The following is a 21,299-nucleotide window of genomic DNA, read 5'->3' on the forward strand; positions in this document are numbered from 1 at the left end:
TATATCATGATCCACAGTTATTCATTGAGTATTTTATTTACAAAAAGATTTAAAATTATTTTTTATAAGAAAGCCATTTGGATTTAATTTCAGTAAGGACTAATGGTACAGCACGATTCACCACTTACCCACACCAGTGATAGCTTTTACTTTCTGTGTTTTGCCTAATTTTACAGCTATTTTTTTGAGCACGGTCTGCAGATCATCACAGGGCTCTCCCAGCTGGTATCGTTCAACATAGCTGAAAAGAAAGGCACAGCACCGCATTGAGTGATTTATATCAAGACCAGATTGTTATTTACTTGGCAAATGGAGAATGGGCACTGTATTAGGAGAAGAGTTAGGAGAGATGACCAAAATCAGGTCAAACGGGAGGTTTTGAGGATGGGAAGAAATGTAGCAAGGCGAAGGAGTTTTGGAAGAGAATTCCATAGTGCAGGGGTGTGATAGCTGAAGGCTCTGCCACTAAATGTGGATTTGGGGGAGGCGGGGGGAAATAATTGTGATAAAGGGTTGGAGGAGGTTGCAGAAATAGAGTAGAGCAAAGCCAAACAGGAATTTATAAACAAGGAAGAGGATTTTTCAGGGGAAAGAGGGAGCCAGTGGAGGCCAGCAAGGTCAGGGATGATAGATGAGTAGGACTTAATATGGGTTAGGTAGTTTTGGATTCCTTGTTGGGTATGATTTCATGGACACTGGTACATTACACAAATAGCTATTGTTCATGTGAGAGTCTTGGCAGGGAGTGTTGGCGGACTATTCCACTATGGAGACATCACAGGCAAGCTCGATCCTGTCTTCGCCAGATGTTACACACATGCACTTACGGCCGGGATGATTTATGTGCGTGTAAAAACAGAAGAGTGAAAGGTGTGCGACAATGTATCTCAGCACTCTGGGTTAAGCAGAGTGCCTAGAAGCAGGAACACCCTGGTCAATTTTCCTCTGTTTAACCCAGAATGCTGAGATAAATTGTCGCATGCCTTCTACTGCTCTGTTTTTACATGCACATAAATCATTAAGTGTGGCACAAATGAAAAATAGTGTTATATCATGGCTACATCACATGCGAAATTCCAGTGTAATATAGGTTCATGTAGCAAAAGTGGTTCACACATATGGTGCATGGGGATCTAGAAGATGAAAAGTAAAATCAGGAAGATGGACAGTAAAATGCCAATTAGCTATCAATTTTGGCAAATCTCTCTATGCTGCGCTTTGTCTGTGCTGGGCCATCTGGACAGAGGCCAAGCAGAGGCATTTTACTGAGGGAGGAAAATTAAGATGGGGCACTTTTGCACATTTTTAAATGACTAAAGACATGAGCATTAATGCAACAGTGAACCTAGTTCAACTCCCCCTTGCATTCCTATCTGCCCTGTCAATCAAGAAGGATACAGAGATTTGAGCCAAAGAGAGAGACGAAGAATCTTCTAAATAAAGGTCCCGACTACCTATCAGAGGTTTGATTATCCAAAGAGAAGAAAACCAAGTGTCTTGTTTTTACAACTTAAACATGATTATCCAAACTACTCCAGGACCTTCATAGCCTAATTTATGATTGGTATATTATGAAACAATACCTTTCCATTCAGGATATGTAAAATACAATATTCAGACCTGCATATGAACTATTATAAATGAATCTGCCTTAAAAAAATGGTTGTAAAATAATTCTTACTCGAACTTCTGTTGTTTATTGAGTGTAAAAAGTAGGTAATCTGCAATTACTTCTTCTCCTACCAAATGGTCCAATATAGTTCCTGTGGGAAGTACAAAGTTCAAAACTATTACATAGAAAGAAAGAAAAATCTTGCATTTATATAGCACCTTTCACATTCTCAGGACATCCCAAAGCAGTTCACAGTCAATGAATTACTTTTGAAGTGTAGTCACTGTTGTTGGCAGCCAATCTGCACACAGTAAGATGCCACAAACAGCAATGAGATGAATGACCAGGTAATCTGTCTTGGTGCTGTTGATTGAGGGATAAATATTGGCTGGGCACGGGGAGAACTTTCTTGCTCTTCTTCGAAAACACATTAAAAGAAATAGTTTTACCTTATTTCCTTGCTATACATACACTGACAATTCAGCTGCGGACACCCTTTAGTTCCAAAAAGCTTGCAAATGTGAGGTTCTACAGAACACATCATGACAGTTGTTCACAGGAATAAACTGATAATACTGTCTCTACAGCTACTTAAGCAATGGATGATGAGTCACTCATGAGTGTCTGGAATAAAATGATGATATCTTTATTAGACACAAGGACTTGTAATTGTAATCCAGCGGCAAACACTTTCTCACTAGCAAGAGATGTTAATTTACACCAGGAAGTATGGCCATTAACAAAACAACGGAAACGGCTAAAAAAACTGCCAATTTTCATTAAAACTATCTCAATTTATGTGGTTTTGAAGGGTTAAATTAGGCTAATTTGAAAGGTTAAAGCTAATTGGCAAACAACTCTAATTTTCTAAGAATAATCAGAGAAGTAAGGGTTACATGGGGGTTTATGCATGAGAAAGTTATTTACAGTGATTGCCATTTGTAGGAAAGCCTGATGAGAATCTCTTTGTAAACAAGTTCTTCTCATATTCTAATTCCTTTACAGTACGGTTATTTCTCTTAGTCCTATGTAATTGCTTTTTTGGTTCAACCCAATCCACTGCTTGCAATGGTTCCATTGTATACAATTTAATTGCTACTGCAAATTATTTTAAAGCATATATTATTTAGTTGCCAACCAGAAGTCCAAGATCTTATCCTGAAGATTTTTTTGGATCAGAACTGTGAGTACAATACAGTTTGTGCATGGAAACATTTTCCCCCTCCTAATGTTCCTTTACTTTGTTTTAGGTCCTTGCCTGCACCATTCCCTGGTCCAGAGACAGAATGGTGTCCTGTTCCTAAGCCTCTGCTAACAGGAGATGGGGAACCTGGGGTAAATAGGCCTCTAAATTATTCTCCCTTTCCATGGGGAATTATCTGGGCTTCAATTAATTTCTGCCTCCCTTGCCACAGAAAAATTGTGAACTTGCCACACAAGGAATTGGGAGCACAAAGTTGTGTTATATCACTCTGCGGCTAACACACTGGAGATTCAGTGTTGTTCTGTCTGTAAAACATGAATTTAACTTTTAGTCCCTTGAAGGCTAAAGAAATTTCACAAGTCAGTGTATAACCACAATGCTCAACAAAAAAAAACTGACCTGCATGTCCTTTTAAATTATTAACTTCGTATGAGTTATTAATTCACAAGTTACAATTACCAGTGTTTATCTGCATAATATGCTAATAACATTATACAGGCTCCAGTTAACAAAAATACAGGTGCAGAACATACCACAGAGTGCCAGCTTCATGCCAACTTCCAAGCTTTCTATGTGTGGCGAAAAGACACCAGGAGTATCTAATAAATACATGAGGGGTCTCTCGCAGACCTGTGGAAACATATATTATTAATAAACACTTGTCATCACCTCACTGGAGGACAAGGAAAGGTGACAAGAAAAATACTTGTCCTAGATCCTAGCCAGTTGCGTCTCCAGCTGCTGCCCATGTGACAATCCACACTTACTTCTGGGCTGAAAATATATGCAGGCAATCAAAGGAACTATTAATAGCACAGGTCAAACAAAAATCAGGCCACAGCAAAATGAAATCTTCAGCTGTTCTCCAGGAGCATTCATCACAATGACTGATCCATTCACTGGCATACACCTTTATTATAAATTAGTTATTATAAGAACCTGTTCAATAATAGTTGGCCACATTAAAGAAGCCCTCTCCTCTTCATGATCTTCACTTCATCATGATATAATAGTGTTAGTGATTTTGTCTACGTTTGCTGTGGGGGTATTGTACCTTCAAATACCATCTAGCCTAAAAAGCAGCATTCATTCTGTATTCTACCAAGAGCTGAGGAAATATGTCAATTCTTATGGGTCTCAATAACAAACAGTTATTTGTAAAAACATTTATTTTTCTTTTAAGAATTTGCTCATGCACTGCATTCCACTTTTTAAAACTATGAGAAGACGACCAATTCAGGGCAACTGCTAAAAGAGGGGTAGTTTCAAGCATGGCCATTTGCTCTCCTTTCTTTTCCTCCTTTTGGCGTTTAAACTGGTGCTGCTTCTGAATATTCGGCCCAAATGTAAACAAAATATTAGAGCTCTTTCTGAGAACTTCTACTTGGCCACAATTGGCTAGCAAAAAAGGGTCAACACTAATCAAATAATAAACATTAAAAACACAGCATTCTTTTATTTGTTGGTAAATCATACTCTAAATATTGCTTTAATAGTAAAGGTTACCTACAGCAAGATGTTTCAGAAATCAATTTGAGTTCATTTTGATACCAAAGGCTTAATTCTTGTTGAAAACTGTACCACTTGAATACATTAGTTACTGTGCAGTAGACAGTACTCCAGCATACAAAGAGTGCAGTCTGAATGCTTACTCAGCTTGTCTCTGTTAGGATCCCTTTTAAAAAAATGTTTCAGGAACCATTAACTTCAAGATCCATTTACTGCAGAACTTTCATTGAAACAGTGACTTGATGTTTTGTCGGAGTTAACTGAGCCAGACGGCTTAAGGGAACCAACCTGAGAAACAATCACTAACACAGCAATGCTCCAGTTTTACATAAGAACATAAGAAATAGGAACAGGAGTAGGCCATAAGGCCCTCGAGCTTGCTCCGCCATTCTATGAGATCATGGCTGATCTTCTACCTCAACTCCACTTTCCTGCCCTATCCCCCTATCCCTTGTGGGTGACAGCTTCTTATCACTGCCAGACTCAGTACCTTTTCCACTTACAGTGCATGAGCTCTCAGCTATGTCACACACATTTCAGTGCAGCCGGCTATCAGTAACATCAATTATTTTGGTACATAACTCAATGACGTTCTAATTACGTCCATTTTTAAATGGAACTGTAAAGATAGTATTTGATTCCTGCTGTATGAGCATTCTATATAGCTGTGGGAGATCTGTTTAAATAACTTCATGGGATCAGAATGAAGAATTTCTGGAGAGTTGAGGGGAAGGCATGGAGAGCTCTGAAAGGATCAGATTTGCAGAAGGGAGAACCTGTGCAGAAAATGCAATACCACTTACTACCACTGAAGGTCTCAAACATACTTTATGTCAACGCAGAAGGGTGCACATTTATAGATGGAGTCTATATACACATTACACAATCTTCCTCATTTTAAAAAATGAATCAGTGATCTGACTTCAGGCTTCTCCATTACTAACACTAGTAGGGTGAAGTGGTGGCTACCATTTTTCTTGCCCAAGGTGAAGACCTAATTTTTTGTTTGACAACCATTCACCCAACTGGAAGCAAGTGGGTTTTAAGCTACTTTTATACCATTGCCCTGGTCTCGGGAGAGTAACCCAAGTGTACTGCGCTCCCACATTTGTGACCAAATTGTGCAACCAGTCTCCATGTGAACTGGCTGCCAAGAGAATCCCCATCTGTAGCCATGACAGTTTGACCAGTGTGCTTGTGCAAAGTACTGGCATCTTGACATCAGCAAGAAGGGACACCATGGTACTCAAACATCTGAGGCTTGCGCCACAATGTGATGACTGTGAATCGTACTGCCACTGGGACCATACATTTACTGGGGCTAGACACACTAGTGGCAACAGAGAAAAAAACACTAAAAAACAGGGCTGCTGGAGAGTGATCTTAACCAACCCAATGAGTTTGTTTCCAATGGCTTATGAGACCTGTGCTTTAGGAGTTGGTGGTAGAAGAGCAATATAAAAGTAGCATAAGTGTCAGTCAACCCTGAATTTTGAGCCTGACACATTCTGGCTGGATGTCCAATGCTTTGACAGCCATTTGCATAACAAGACCGCAGTTTAGTGCCTACAAACACTTTAAGTTGCAAGTTAGATTATTATTTGTATTTCCTGTTATTAACCAACTATTAATGGAGCTGTTATTTCTTATGCAGCCATCAGCCTTCACTTCAAAATAAAAAAGTACTGGTTGCTTTCGAAAATGTTACAAATTTAATCCTGCTTCCTGAGTGGATAGATAGATGTTTAAAATAAGCTTCTTAGCACTAAATATTCAGTTAGATTCAGTTAGAGCACAGCAACAAACATCTTCTTTTGACACCTCAAAATTGTTTCTGTATTCAATTAGCTATGTGAATCAATACAATCAACACGACATGGCCAGCTGTACAAGAATCTTTCCCAGACTAAAACAGCAAGAACTCTCCATGATAATCATTTCATTCCTGTCCAACCTTTGATATACAGAATTCCTTCCACATACAAGAATTTTTGGACCATGGACATTACACATAAATCTTTTCCTTTTCTGGATGATTGATGATCAATTCTTCAATGCTCTCCGATAGCATTTCTGGATGTCAGTGGGAATATTGAAGCCACAGCCTAAGTTGCCAATGATAGTTTCACCAGCCAACATTGGCTACATGTCCAATCTGTCAAATATATTACAAAAGGCTGTGTGCCGACAGGGAACATATTTATATGAATATATTTGTATTGCACAGTTGGAGCTTCTCTACCCCACTTTGACATTAAGAGGCTTTTGTTACCTTGACATTAAGAGACTTTCGTTAGATTGAGAATAATTGTGATTCTTTTTTTCTTTCTTGTCTCACATTTCTTTCCCTTCCAAATTCCTGTCAACTACAATTGAGATGAAATAGTTTTGGCCAAATCATATTGCACAGATTTGGAATAAGATCCAAGTGATCCAGATGTGGTTTGCAGGCTGCACAGATCTTTAGTATTATACACTGTTCGAGCAATACGAAAATAGAACTGGACTGTAAAGTGGGTGTTTTTTACGGAAATACTGAGATTATAACATTACACATCTCAAATGAAATAGGATAAACCAGTGTCCAAAATACAGCAGGCCATCCATAATCACTTCATAAACTGTAGTAGGGAAAAAAATCTCCAAAGTGTTATTGTAAACTAAAACATCAACATTTAACAGATCAGAGATGAAAGTGTAGTTTAAACAAATAACGTAAAGAATTATTGATTTTTTTTTTGAGAACGAGTTTTAGATGCAGGGGCCATTCAATTTACATACCACTGGTAACACCGAGTGCTGACAATAGTACTTTATTTCATATTATTATATATGGTGAGTTCAATCTGCAACCAACCTGGTGGCCACACAGCATCCGTCTACGGGTGGGGGAAACAGTTTCTTCATTTGTAAATCCATGGTGGCAATATTAATTGTCTACTCTCTTAGTAGAGAGAGATAGAAAGAATTCAGCCTCTAGAGAAAGGATTATACCCCACATGACATCATCTCCATCAAACATTTTTTGTACTTCAGGAAGTTCACATGCAATATACTATCAATAGTATTTAAAATGAATGTTTAAAAGTAACTTACCTATTTAGTTTTAATTACTCACACAATGCATTGTAGATGACAGGCATTCACAATATGATTTATATTCCTACTTGTGGCATTGACCATAACTCACTCACTACTCCAGTTATCAGGCCAGTGTATTTGTGGACTGGAAGTAATATCGCCTCATCAAATATCCTCCACATATGTGGAAAGGAAGCCTCAAGAATATCAGCTGCAAGTAAAATTATTTTCAATGTTTCATTTAGATTTACCTGAATCTTTGTGAGGACGGCTCTGGTAATTCCTGGTTCCCCACCGACCCTGGAGGCTTTGCCTTAAAAAAAAATGAAAAACATGAGAGAATTTCACATCCAGTTTGAGAGTGAGGATCTTGGGTCTGAAACTACTGTATTAAACTTAATAAGGGCAATTATAAAGGAATGAGGGTGGAATTGGCTAAAGTGGACTAGGTAAACAGATTAGATTGAATAATGGTGGATAAGCAGTGGCAAACATTTAAAAAGATATTTTATGACTCGCAACAAAAATATATTCCTGTGAGGAGGAAAGACTTCACAAAAAGGGTGAACCAACCATGGCTAACTAAGGAAGTCAAGGATGGTATCAGGTTAAAAGCAAAAGCATACAACATGGCAAAGATTACTGCTAAGCCCGTAGATTGGGAAAACTTTAAAAACCGGCGGATTGGAAAACCGCAAACGTAACACCCCTATTCAAGAAGGGAGTGAGACAGAAAGCAGGTAACTATAGACCAGTTAGCCTAACATCTGTCATTGGGAAAATGCTAGAATCCATTATTAAGGAAGTAGTAGCAGGACATTTGGAGACTCATAATACAATCAAGGAGAGTCAACATGGTTTTATGAAGGGGAAATCGTGTCTGACAAATTTATTAGAGTTCTTTGAGGAAGTAACGGGCATGGTGGATAAAGGGGAACCAATGGATGCAATATATTTGGATTTCCAAAAGGCATTCGATAAGGTGCCACACAAAAGATTACTGCACAAGATAAGAGCTCATGGTGTTGGGGGTAATATACTGGCATGGATAGAGGATTGGCTAACTAACAGAAAACAAAGAGTCGGGATTAAAAGGGTCATTTTCAAAATGGCAATCTGTAACTAGTGGGGTGCCGCAGGGCTCAGTGCTGGGGCCTCAACTATTTACAATACATATCAATGACTTGGATGAAGGAACAGAGTGTGTTGTGGCCAAATTTGCTGATGATACAAAGATAGGTGGAAAAGCCGATGAGGACACAAAGTGTCTGCAAAGGGATATTGACAGGTTAAGCGAATGGGCAAAAATTTGGCAGATGGAATATAATGTGGGAAAATGTGAAGTCATCCACTTTGGGAGGAAAAATAAAAAAGCAAAATATTATTTGAATGGAGAAATACTACAAAATGCTGTGGTACAGAGGGATCTGGGTGTTCTCGTACATGAAACACAAAAAGTCAACGTACAGGTGCAGCAGGTAATCCGGAAGGCAAACGCAATATTGGTCTTTATTTCTAGGGGGATGGAGTATAAAAGCAGGGAAGTCATGCTACAACCATACAGGGTGCTGATGAGACCACACCTGGAGTACTACGTACAGTTCTGGTGCCCTTATTTAAGGAAGGACGTACTTGCATTGGAGGCAGTTCAGAGAAGGTTCACTCGGTTGATTCCAGGTATGAAAGGATTGTCTTATGAGGAAAGATTGAACAGGTTGGGTCTATACTCATTGGAGTTTAGAAGAATGAGAGGAGATCTTATTGAAACATATAAGATTCTGAGGGGACTCGATAGCGTAGATGCTGAGAGGACGTTACCCCTCATGGGGGAATCTAAAACTAGGGGGCATAGTCTCAGAATAAGGGGTCGCCCGTTTAAGACGGAAATGAGGAGGGTCGTGAATCTTTGGAATTCTTTACCCCAAAAAGTTGTGGAGGCTGAGTCATTGAATACATTCAAGGCTGAGTTAGACAAATTTTTGATCAGCAAGGGGGTCAAAAGATATGGGGAAAAGGCGGGAAAGTGGAGTTGAGGTAGAAGATCAGCCATGATCTCATTGAATGGTGGAGTAGGCTCGAGGGGCCGAATGGCCTACTCCTGCTCCTATCTCTTATGGTCTAAACACTTACCCAGTGGTGAGCAACTCTGCTGCCTGCGAAAGTAGAGGCAACAGTGTGCATTATGAGAATGTAAATAACGAAAGACACAATTCTCCACACAGGCTGCTTCTAACTTCACCCATGTCTTCGGGGGAGAGGAGAGGGAGCTGTGCAAAGCGACCAGGTGCTTTCCCATAGGGAGAGAGTTAAGACAAAAATCAGAGCCAGACAGTTCAGACCATTCGAACAATTCCTAGTGGTTGGTTAGATAGCAGCATTATTGGAAGTCTGGGCACAAGGTCCCACTCAGTGATGAGGGGAAGCTGCATGCTGGAAAGTCAGCATGCTTCTGTCGGAGGCGTTAAACAGAGGGCCAGGTAGATGGAACACGAGAGAACAGTCACCCCATTCACATAAAGGCTGATTTCAGAGTGGTATGGGTAAATTCCTGGGCCAACACTACCCATGTTATCTGCTGAGGATAGTGATTCACACAAGGAAGCTCCAAGGAAGCGGACAGAGAGGAATTGTATTTATAAAAAGAATCGTTCAATAATTTTTTAAAAATAAAATTCACCATGAGATGGCTAACCTCCACGGTGAGGCCATCATTTTTGCTGCATTTCTGAGGCCAACTGTGGAATTATAGGGCAAGTTCTATGCTCCCAGCAGGGGAGCCATACGCAAAGGGAGTTTGAGTCAAAGATACTGTAGCCCTAATTCTCTAACCCACGGTCCTTGTGAGTGCAGTTCCTCACTGGAGTGTGGACTTTACCCTGTGCCGTGTGGCTCCAGGTCTTTAACCCATATCATCCTGGAATCAGCCACCGTGTCCTAACTTAGCCTCAGCAACTCTCACCCTCATTGTTCACTTAATTCTGTGATGAGTTCTTAAAAATAATTTAACAGTTTATAAAAGAAATTTAAAAAGCAGGACTGTAATTTCATGTGCGTATATCAGAGACAGCAGCTTCCATTAATACTGTTGTCAACAGCAATTTCCCCACATATTCAGATAGTTTTATGTCCAAGTAAGAAGCTTGAATAAATATACCACACCTTTCTTTAAATACATTCTTCGCAAGGCATTAATGAGGGACGACTTCCCAACGTTTGGCACACCGATTACCATCAAGCAGTACTCCAAGTTCTGCAGGGAAACAAGATAAATGACAATACCAGCAGATCTAAATGACCGAGAGTGCCCTAATTCTAAATGCTTGTATGTTCTACATATTCTACCAATGTAACTTAAACTCGCCAGAGTTATACAGAAATCCACCACGACAAAAAGCCACTCCCTCTAGTACTCTAACGCTTCTATTATAGCATTTGGCCTCATTCTGAATGTCTCTAATGATTTTGTCTCCAGTGCCCTGAATAACAAAGTTTTCCAAAGATTTATCACTCTTCCTAATATGTTATATTTCTCACTAATTTAAACTTATGTCCTGCTTTAATATGAACTCATATCAGAATCTCTCCATTGAATAGCAACCTTGTAACTCACTCCCCCCAGATACTCATCAATCTACAAGCAATATATGAGATCAGTGTGATGAACAGGGAGATTTGGTCACAATTCTAATCCTAAGAAAGTCTATGTATTTTAATATCTATACACAGGAAACTGACAGTCATCTCAAATTTTGATTACTACAAGCCATGGTCAAATTAGGGGCAAAATCCATTTGCTTAATATGTGATTAGAAATTGCATTCATTCACAGATGATTTGTCTAGATTGCTGCAAAGAGACAAGGTATGTGAGGAATTACAATTAACTTGCTACATAATTAGCAAATGACATTGAAAGCGGCAATTTGGGAACTAGATTCACTAAACTTCATGCAAAGAATATTTTAATTGATTCTTCTGGATAGGATTTGTACAGTTTAGTTTTGAACTTTAACGATCAGTCTTCACACTGCTGCAAAACGTATGTATTGGTCCAAACAGTGGCTGTTGTGAACCAATCATATGTGAACTAAATTCTTACAAACTTAGTCATTAGGAAGCATCTCACATGATACGTTACGCAGTCCTCCCAATACTCATGCATTCCCCTGATGACTTCCTGAACACATACACACACAATACTGCCGTCTGTAATCTAAGTGATTCAGAATCATGTGGTTTACATATAGCTTGCACGTGAGTATGAGATTATACTGGAATGCGGTATGCACGCGAGCTGCAAGTTCTGGTATTAAGCCTCTTTGAATGCTTATTATAAACAGTAACTACTCGAGCTCCTTACCTCTGTTCTATGATACCGGTCACTTTTCTGAATGAGGTCTGTAACAGCAGGAACGATCTGCCAAAAATCCAAAAGCAGCAATTAATGAGTAAGACGAAAACCTAAAAAGGTAATGCATCTTATGGAAATTACTTCTAATTCTGAAAAACAACACTCTTTCTGCTGCCCTGTTAAACATCAAAGGGAGTTACACAGATGTTTCAAATGTGGCTCACAAAAACATACTCAGGCACGTGCATGGGTTTTGGGCGAAGTATTCCTGTTGCTGCTACCTATCAACTCTATTCCTAATAAAGTAATGGTCTTTGAGTCCGGCAGTCTGAAACTATTCTGTATGGACAGTGACTCAGTATAGGAATAGCGGACAACTATTTTCCTATAGCTGATACAAATATAACACTCCCTCGTGGTTCTGCTATTTTGCATAATATATAAAATCTACTCAGTGGTTTTTGTTTTTGGCAAAGTCATTTATAGGTTCTAATAAACTAATCCTGGCATCAGCTCTTAGGGTAATTATCTGTACTAGCCCTCAGTCTGTGTTTGCCTGCAATGATTTGGTAATTCAAATGCAGTCACATTGCACGTTCTGTGTTACTGCAAAGTGAGAAACGCAGTATAGCTTCAGTCGAGGCAGCATATGTTTACCATTTGGGCACAGGTGTGAGACTGCCTCAAGGAAATAGCATTGCATTCCCCTAGCTTTGTACCAGGCTATTTCAACCAGTACGACGCCAACTTTTAAAGTTTAAAAAGGAACAGGCAAGCCACTAGATAATCTTGAAGTTTGTAACCACTGTAACTTTCCTATCAGCTCTTTTTTAATAGTAGAAATTTCACCAGCAGAGAAACATTGGTGACTAGAATTGTGCATACACTGTAATATCTATGGACAGTGTTATGGTTTTCCGACCAGTGAATAGTGTAAGCAGACAGTATAACTCCATGTTGTCCACCTGCACTGCTCTAAAATCAGGCAACAGTGGTAAAAGAGAATCTGTTTTCTTTATTGAACGAACCAATTAAACTGACAAGAAATCTTGTATCTTTCACTATGAAATTTGAGGTGCATTTGGGATCTGCAGCTAAAAGTGCCACCAGAGTATATATGAAAAGTTAGTCTCAGTAGCCGAGATTTTCCACTTTGGTGGAATCCTGCCATATCTGCAGTGGGATGAGACATCCAGTTGCCCGTTTCTTCTGGTGCTGACATTGGCCGACATGGTGAGCTCCCAGCAGGATTCCTGGCTGTAACAGGTAGTTCATCTTGAAGATGGGGAAGGGGGAGTGGGTGTGGCTGTCTCCAGGGCAGCTGAAGAGGGTTACGTTTTTAAATGAAGCAGGGTTCCGGAGGGTAATCATTGTTGAATGACTGTCCACCAGAGCAACAGTGGCTGTCATCATTACTGTCACTTTGAAAACGCCCGTATTTGGGTGGCTATCCTTAATGGCCACCATCACTTCCAGGGGAAAACGCTGGAGGTGGGACTGACCTTTAGGGAGCCAGTGGAATGGTTCCCCGGCAGATTTTCCAGCCCTGCCCACCCTTTCAAATAAATTCAAACGCAGGCTAAGAACTCACTTTCTTTACATGCACATCCCTCTCCCGTAGGCAGTCTGTGAAGAGGACATTTTGGATTCCTTGTTGTTCCAACTGCCTCAGGACTCTCTAAACAATAACAGAGAATGATCTCTTTTTGGCAAGATGTATTAAAGAATACTGTATTAAAGAAAACTGTGTTAAATTGATTCATCACATCGCAAATATGTGTTCATATTTACAGCTGGCTTCAATCAAATGCTAATTTTTATTCTCCAATTCCCAATCCAATGCTTCACAGAACTAAGACCACCAAATACAGTTCTCACATCATGGGTGGTGTTCTGCTGTGGACTCAGGGACTTTTATTTATAATCCTTTCAGGAAGGAGGACTTAGTTCCCATTCTATAAATTGCATTTGATATTGTGACCAGAAGAAAATAGCTTTATAATTGTTATATAATACAAGAAGAGCAAATATTTGTATAACTCATCATCCAAAATATCCATGAAGCTGTTTGTCATAAATTCCATTGTCCATGAGATTCTACTAAACAACAGCATGATTACAAAACTAAAGATTATGAATTTCCACATTACATTAATAAAACTACATTGCATTTAGTAAATTCAAACTCGTGGTCCAGCTGCAAAACTGCAGATTAGGAGCCGTATGATTAGCTAAGCGCTGTGTAATGCACTGCCGTTCGGTATTCTCTATGTAATCTGCTGTGCTGTGGATAGCTTCTTGTAGCTCAATTAGAAATAGTAAGGTGGCACAGTTAGGGCACTGCCTCAGAGTGGCATGGGTTGGGGTGACGCACACATGGCAACTTTCCAATCTCAGTAGGTCAATGTCGTCATCACAGCTGTGGGCCTCTCCTTGGCGGGAAGGGAAAATCAGAGGTGAGTCACCATGAACTGCTCTGACATTTTTCCCAATTAGAAATACAAGTGTCATATGGAAAAACGGGGAAATAGAATGCAGTTACAGTGCAGCTCATAAATTCATTCCAAATGCATGAAGAGATTATTGGTTAAATGTTATGCAAGGTTTACCAATCCTAAACTGCTGGATAAACACTTCTGCCACTGAATGCAAACCTGTAGCTCGAGGTGGGTCAATGAAGCACGTACAAAATTCATTACTGCTAATCAGGCTCAATACATGTGCAGTTTTGTAAGCTTTTTCTCATTTCCTCCTCTTTCCCTTTTAAAGTCTCCCCACATCATTCACAGTCACGAGAATGAGCTGGAGTTCTGTCTCTGGTCTATCACAGTAAAACTTTATATACACCTTCACTATATGATGCCAAGAGATATATTAGAACAACCTGCATGGGACTAACTATCCAATGTTTTTGCCCTACGGGGAAGTGATTGGCCTGCACTTGGCATCTCCCTACGACCGAGCGTGGAAAAGTCACCATGTGGCCATTTATAAGCATGAACTCGTATTCAACCTCTCGCACATTCATTCAACAATGATAAATAGCAATGGCTGGATAAAGGATCATTTTAGTTATCACAGGATGATCCTATCAGCAGACTATACTTACTACCTTGTTATAGTACGGACCTGTTTATTTGTTAGATCAGCTACATCCATTTTGTTCAGTACCAGTAGATGTGGTCTGACACTCAAGGTCTCCTGAAACACAGGGTTACGCCCAGACAAAGGAATGTAATATTGATAGTCAAGGATTGTTGTATATATAAATAAGTTTTATAGCCGTGATGGGGCTGAAGTTTTAATTAAAGCAAAGTCACAAAGAACTGTATTAACCCCTTCTTCTACAGAGAGCAAATTATCCATCACCATGGCAATCAGCTGGTTATGGTGTTCCCTTTTGTTTGAGAGCCAGCCTATAGTACAGTTGAGGGTGGCCACTTTTTTTTTGTAAAATTGGTGTTCCAATAGTAATCCATTCAAATTGACTCTCTGGTGACAGTGGATTATCCCAATCACTGGTTTCTAACATGCGGTGGGGGAAATTTTTCATATTTAAATTGTCATACAGACCAGGGAAGGACCTAGGTTCGATCCATGGCTTATGTCGAGTAAACTGATCGCAGCCAGGATTGCGTTAGGAATGTCGATGGCTGAATAGCCTGTTAACATCATCAAGACACTCCCACAACAGCCACTTGGGTGAGGTACAAGAGGGCACCTGTGGAACTCTACCTGGTAAAGAACCAATGTCTTCAGGAGAGGAGGGGGGTGGCAGGGAGAGAATTGGTAAAAGCCAATATGAAATGTTTTTGTGCAAGCAGTATCAGCTTGGCTGAGTTAGTAGCACTCTCATCCCTGGGTCAGGTGGTCATGGGTTCAAGCCCCACTTCTGGAACTGAACACATTTTCTAGGCTGTATTGAGGGAGTGCTGCACTTTGGATCAGGCCTGTTTAGGTGGATATTAAAGATCCTGTGGCACTAATAGTGAAAAAGAGGAGCCAGGGACTTTTCGGTGTTTTGGACAACATTCCTTCCTCAACTAAAACAACCTGATCATTCCTCTCACTATCTGTGGGATCTTGCTGTGCACAAAATGGCTGTCACAGTGGCCTACATAACAACAGGCAGAGAACTTCAAAATAAGTCAATGATACTTCTGTGATAAGGCACTATATAAATGCAAGTCTTTCTTTTCAATAAAACTTTGAATCTGTGTGGCACACACTACCTAGAGAGAGAGAGTGAGAGAAAGCATGTGCACAAGAGAGAGAGATCAAAGAAAGTGAAGATGCATTGCAAACATGACCACACATTGGGGGATATTTAGTGAGGCTCTATATCCCCAGTGCACAGCTTCCTAGATGGTGGTGCAGATTGGACATTGCGCTATAACACTATAAGACCTAATTCTCCGATCTGAGCTTGTCTAGCGAGGCTCCACACCAGGAGTGAAGCCCTACTGAACTTGCTCCCCATCATTCCAATTTTACCATGGTGCCGATAATAGGCTAAATAAATTGGGCCAAAGAAGGGTTTAAATAGTATATGAAACATTTTGTGTGGATTAACTAGATAATTGATTAACTCTGCATATTACTTTCAAGTGTTAGTTAAGCGCACTGCCATTTTTAACTCCAATGTCTAATTTTCCAGATGCTTAAATAGCTAAGTAGATTTTGGGGTAAATTGTTGAAAAGAATACAATCATAAAGGATATCCTGGCATCATGAACTTCAATAATACAATCCACTTTTTTCAGACTTGCTTGCATCTTTTTAAGTCCTAGAGTAAAATACAACAGAAACAGGTTTCAGGTTACGGACTGTAGTTCTGTAAAGTAAAAAGAATCTACCTGTATCCCCACTATCAGCAAAATAAATCTAAATGTGCGCCCATGATTCCCAAACACGGTTACATTGTCAAGAAAAGCACTTCTTTGATGCATGGGTCTGAATTTCCACGGTGGTTATCCTGCTTGTCCTTCATAACTTCAGCAGAAGAGACGAAAAAACCTCATGGAAACTCATTTCCCCCCACTCCCCGCCACAAAGAGGTAAAATAGAAGAGTAGGTGACCTCAGCTGCTCTCAAACACCATCTGGAAGCCAGTCAGACCAGCATTGGCAGAGGTGAGCAAGGCAGCCCTTTCAGACAAGATAAGTTACATGGCAGAAGACGGGAAGAGGGGGGAAATGTGAAATAACACATCAAAAGGAAAACAGAAATGGAAATCCCCAACAGATTTTATATTTTTGACTTTGAATGCCTTATTAAAGGCTGAGTAAAATGTTACAAGAAAGCAATTCAAGCAACATCACCTCTTGAGATCTGAACTTCAATCTAGCCCAGGCTGGTGGAGGAAAGCCTCCTCTGTTAATCCTGTCAAGATCCAATGTGCAGTGCGTTTGGCAGTTTTGACCCAACAACTAGTGGGTTGAGTACACAGCACAAAGGTCCCCACAACTGGGCACAAGACAACATACTCACTCATAGAGACCACAAGAATGGCTGACATGGATCATAAGAACATAAGAAATAGGAGCAGGAGTAGGCCATCTGGCCCCTTAAGCCTGCTCCGATGGCTTGCAAGCTCTTATTTTCTTGCTCCCTGTCCAGTTTTCACTTGGTTTATGAGGATAATTTATCAACTTTTTGGCAGTGGAGATCCATACTAGCAATATGCAAGCTGCTCGTCGCCTTTTAGTTTTAAACAGATCGGATTGACCGCACATCGCACGGCTTAAGCACTGTTACAGAACCTTAGACACATTCAAAATGATAGGTGAGTTGGATGCAATGTTTCACAGATAGGGTTCTGATTTTTTGATTTTAGGCCCCTCTTTTATAAGAAGGGGGGGGGTTTAGGGTGTGTTTAAGTGCAAAATCCAAAAGAAAAACCAAAACCAAGTGTCAAATTAAAATTTTATTATCCTTGTCCAGGATGCACTCCAGCCCCTGCGGTGCCCACCAGTCGCGGAAAGCCTTAAGCGTTCCGCGTGCTCCATCTCCAGGGCCACCCGGGCACGGAGAATTCCACGGAAGAGAGGCAGACAGTCTGAGCGACCGCCCCCACAGGCCACGGCCAACCTGGACCTGTGGATGGCCACCTTGGACAGGCCCAGGAGCAGGCCCACGAGGACGTCCGCCGACCTGCCCGCCCCCCTCCTCACTGGGCAGCTAAAGATCAGGAGCGTGGGACTGAAGTGCAGCCAGAACTTGAGGAGCAGCCCCTCCAAATAATCAAACAAGGGCTGCAGTCTCCCACACCCAGTGAACAAATGAAACACTGACTTGTTTAGATAGGGTTCTTTAGCTGCTTCCCATGTGAGGAAGCCTGTAATTACAGAGCATTGCAGCTGTTGTAATTTTTGTGGACTGGGGAGGTGCTGAAGGCGTCAAGCAAAGAGACTCCACAGCTGTTAACACGGGATATATAATTGTGACATAGCTTGTGCACCCATTTACAGGTGTGAAGCTGTGTTTATTTTTTTCCCTACAAACTTATAACATAAATCAAAATGCTGTGCATCACATTTTTAAATCCTGAGTGACTGTCACACAATGATAATGAAATGACAATCTTATTTGTTGGCTTTGGACTCGAGTCTGACATTCCTGTATAAATTAATCTTTACTGACCACAACTATCAGTTAAAACTATTTCAAAGCTGTCAACATAGAGGAAAACAATAGGACCAACAATTTGCAAACCCGTTTAAACATATGTGGATATTCATTTTTCTTTTAAACTGACAGTACATGCCAAATACTGTAAGTGGCATTTTTAAATCATGATGAGTGACAGTTACTTAGCAGATCTTGGCTCCAGTTTAACTTCTGCATTTAAAAGCTTTGACTATCGCTATCGGGTTAACAGCAACACTGTTAACAGTGATTAAATGTTACAAGTGATAGAGACAAACGTCATTTGAATGCATTAATGCGGTGTTTATTTTTCAGAGGGAGTTACAGCAAAACAAATCACAGATACAGATAGTCACTTATATAGTGACATTTTCTGGGTCGATATTCAAATTTAGTTCAAACTAAGAAGTTAGGGCTGAAACCTTGCAATCCCATTGAAAGATATGGAGCTTTAATTAGTACGAATAATATGTATGGTACCTGTATATTGTGAATTAAACATTAGATCGGCCCCTGATGGGAGTGAGCACATTGCACGCCTGTTATTTTTTAACAGCAATGTCCTTGAGGGTCTGGAAATAAAAGCGGTTAGTTATTACCACCAATTCGGACTTAAAGCAGAACACGTTTGTTAAACCCAGTGACTGAGTGATATTCTAAACCAGCTGCAGCTTAATGAGTCCTCACTGACCATTAGTGTCAGGGCTGGGAGAGTTAGAGGGAATCAGGCCTCCCCCACCCGCCCGCCCGCCCGCTGTTTATTTAGCCCCCCAATCCCGCACCTTTCGCCATGTGTCCGGGGAACCATTTGGCCACATCGCGGTTCCCAAAGTCGAAACTCTGCCGGACCCGGAGGGCGGCCTGTGCCGTTCGGCAGCTCATCGGCTTCAAACTGAGGCTGGGCCCCAACCGGTCTCCTCCTGCGTCGGCTCGCTGTCACTCGACGGCCGAGGCCGGGCCCTCTCTTCCTCAGCGAGCGAGCGGGCGGGCGGCTTGTTTCTCGCTCCACTAACCCGGGGCCGGGGCCGGGGCCGGTTCACTCACGGTATAAAGCGCGAGCAGCAGCGGGCCGGCTGCCGTTGCCCGGGAGATCACACGGTCCCCTCTGACTGACTGACAGCGAAGCAGGGACTGTCTCCAAATCACCCTGACCTCTCAAAAGCGCACGGACAACGCGAACGTGTAAACATCTGGTCAGTTATGCAACATGTGAGAGGGAAGCTTCTTCAGCCAGATGCTGACTGCGAGAGTGGTAGCAAAATTCAGGGGCTGGATTAAAACCCTGCATAAACCTTTCATGTATTATTTTTATCTACATATTATTAAAAATCTTGCCTTGTCTTGATTTTTGGTCACGCTTTTGTGCCTGCATTTCCCATTCGATTTTGCTATGTAAACTGTCACAATGTAAATTGCACATTCAGGCCACTAGGTGGATCTGTAGATTGAATTACTGAAGTCTCAACCCTGCTGTCATCTTGTACATAAAAAAAAAATCTTTATATTCATCAACTGATTGCGAGCAATGCAAAGGGAAATTTACTGCTTATATATAGAATTTGTCAGTGATTGTTTGTTTGTAAGTACCCATATGAAAAAAGTGTACGATGACTTTACAAAAGGGAGACAAATCTTGTCTCACTTGCTTTATTGGGCAAGATTTTTGTAATGAAATTGCTAGATTTTTAAAAAAATTAATTACTTTTTTTTAAGTATTGTAGTTGGTTGCCATCTTTTGCCAATTCCTAAACTGGCCTGAGTCTACAATTCTGGGTTGAGATCTAATATTCTCCTTTATAATGTTCATTAATGTCTCACTGAGAATCTTAGCTGATGCATCTAAGATCATTATATTCTTAACATTACTCACCAGATTTACAACAGAACTTCATGGTACTTGTATCAGATGTAAATCAGGCTATCCATATGTAAACATAATTTTGCCAAGGGTAGGAACTGACTTACTTATTAAGATGGTTAGAAGAACATGCCTGTTTAGGCTCAGTGGCTGCACTCTCACCTCGGAGTCAGAAGGTTGTGGGTTCAAGTCGCACTCCAGAGATTTGAGCACATAATCTGACATGTAAGTGCTGCACTGTCAGAGGTGTCATCGTTCAGATGAGACATTAAACCAAGTCTGTACCTACCCTCTCAGTATAAGATCCTATGGCACTATTTGAAGAACAGTGTAAGAGTTCTCCTGGTGAACACATTCCTCAAATATCATTAAAATAGGTTATCTGGTCATTTATCTCATTGCTGTTTGTGGGCCCTTTCTATATGCAAATTGGCTATTTCTGTATACATTACAAGTAATTACATTTCATTTACTGTGAATTGCTTTGGGATGTTTTGCGGATGTGAAAGGTGCTATACAAATGCAAGTTCCTTCCAGTATTAATCAACAGTATCTGTTCATTCTTACATTTTTTTGACTCATTTGTATTTTATATTTGTTCTCAGAATGTGGGCAATGGTGGCAAGACTGCATTTATTATCCAACCCTAGTTCCCTGCAAAGATGGTGATGGGCTGCCTTCTCAAACCACTGTAGTCCCTGTGATGATGGTGCTTCCATGACCGTATTAGCTAGGGAATTCCTGAATTTTAAGCCAGTGATGATGAAGCAACGATGACAGATGTCCTAGTCAGCATGATACTGACTTTGTGACTTGGGAGGGGAACTTACAGGTGATTATTTTCCCATGATATTGCTTCTTATGTCCTTCTCAGTGATAGAGGTTGCAGGGCTGGGAGATGTTGTTTAATCTGGAATTCTGACAGTAACATCTTGTTACTTCCATTTACTATTAAATTATTCTAAATGAGTTTCAAAATGACAATTTAATGATATATAAATGCCAAAAAATGGAGTGCCCAGTAAAAAATTAACAGA

General features: G+C 40.5%; 1 protein-coding gene across 2 annotated transcripts in view; it reads right to left on the reverse strand.

The window, feature by feature from the left end:
- Positions 1–19,576, reverse strand: part of mtg1 (mitochondrial ribosome-associated GTPase 1) — a 35,638-nt gene extending 16,062 nt beyond the window's left edge. The window contains exons 1-10 of one of the 2 annotated variants that reach the window (XM_067972596.1): positions 19,187–19,576; positions 16,476–16,542; positions 14,886–14,988; positions 13,348–13,434; positions 11,766–11,822; positions 10,566–10,656; positions 7,658–7,719; positions 3,350–3,446; positions 1,682–1,763; positions 129–241 (exon numbers count right to left, since the gene is read on the reverse strand). In XM_067972596.1, coding sequence (XP_067828697.1) covers positions 129–241; positions 1,682–1,763; positions 3,350–3,446; positions 7,658–7,719; positions 10,566–10,656; positions 11,766–11,822; positions 13,348–13,434; positions 14,886–14,988; positions 16,476–16,542; positions 19,187–19,286 — 859 coding nt within the window. In that variant the 5' untranslated portion in view covers positions 19,287–19,576. The remainder of the gene's footprint in view (positions 1–128; positions 242–1,681; positions 1,764–3,349; positions 3,447–7,657; positions 7,720–10,565; positions 10,657–11,765; positions 11,823–13,347; positions 13,435–14,885; positions 14,989–16,475; positions 16,543–19,186) is intronic. The other variant, XM_067972595.1, reaches the window with a different exon arrangement.
- Between the last annotated feature and the right edge of the window lie 1,723 nt (positions 19,577–21,299).

The sequence above is a fragment of the Heptranchias perlo genome, chromosome 36, assembly GCF_035084215.1.
Source record: "Heptranchias perlo isolate sHepPer1 chromosome 36, sHepPer1.hap1, whole genome shotgun sequence".
Taxonomy (NCBI): Eukaryota; Metazoa; Chordata; class Chondrichthyes; order Hexanchiformes; family Hexanchidae; genus Heptranchias; species Heptranchias perlo.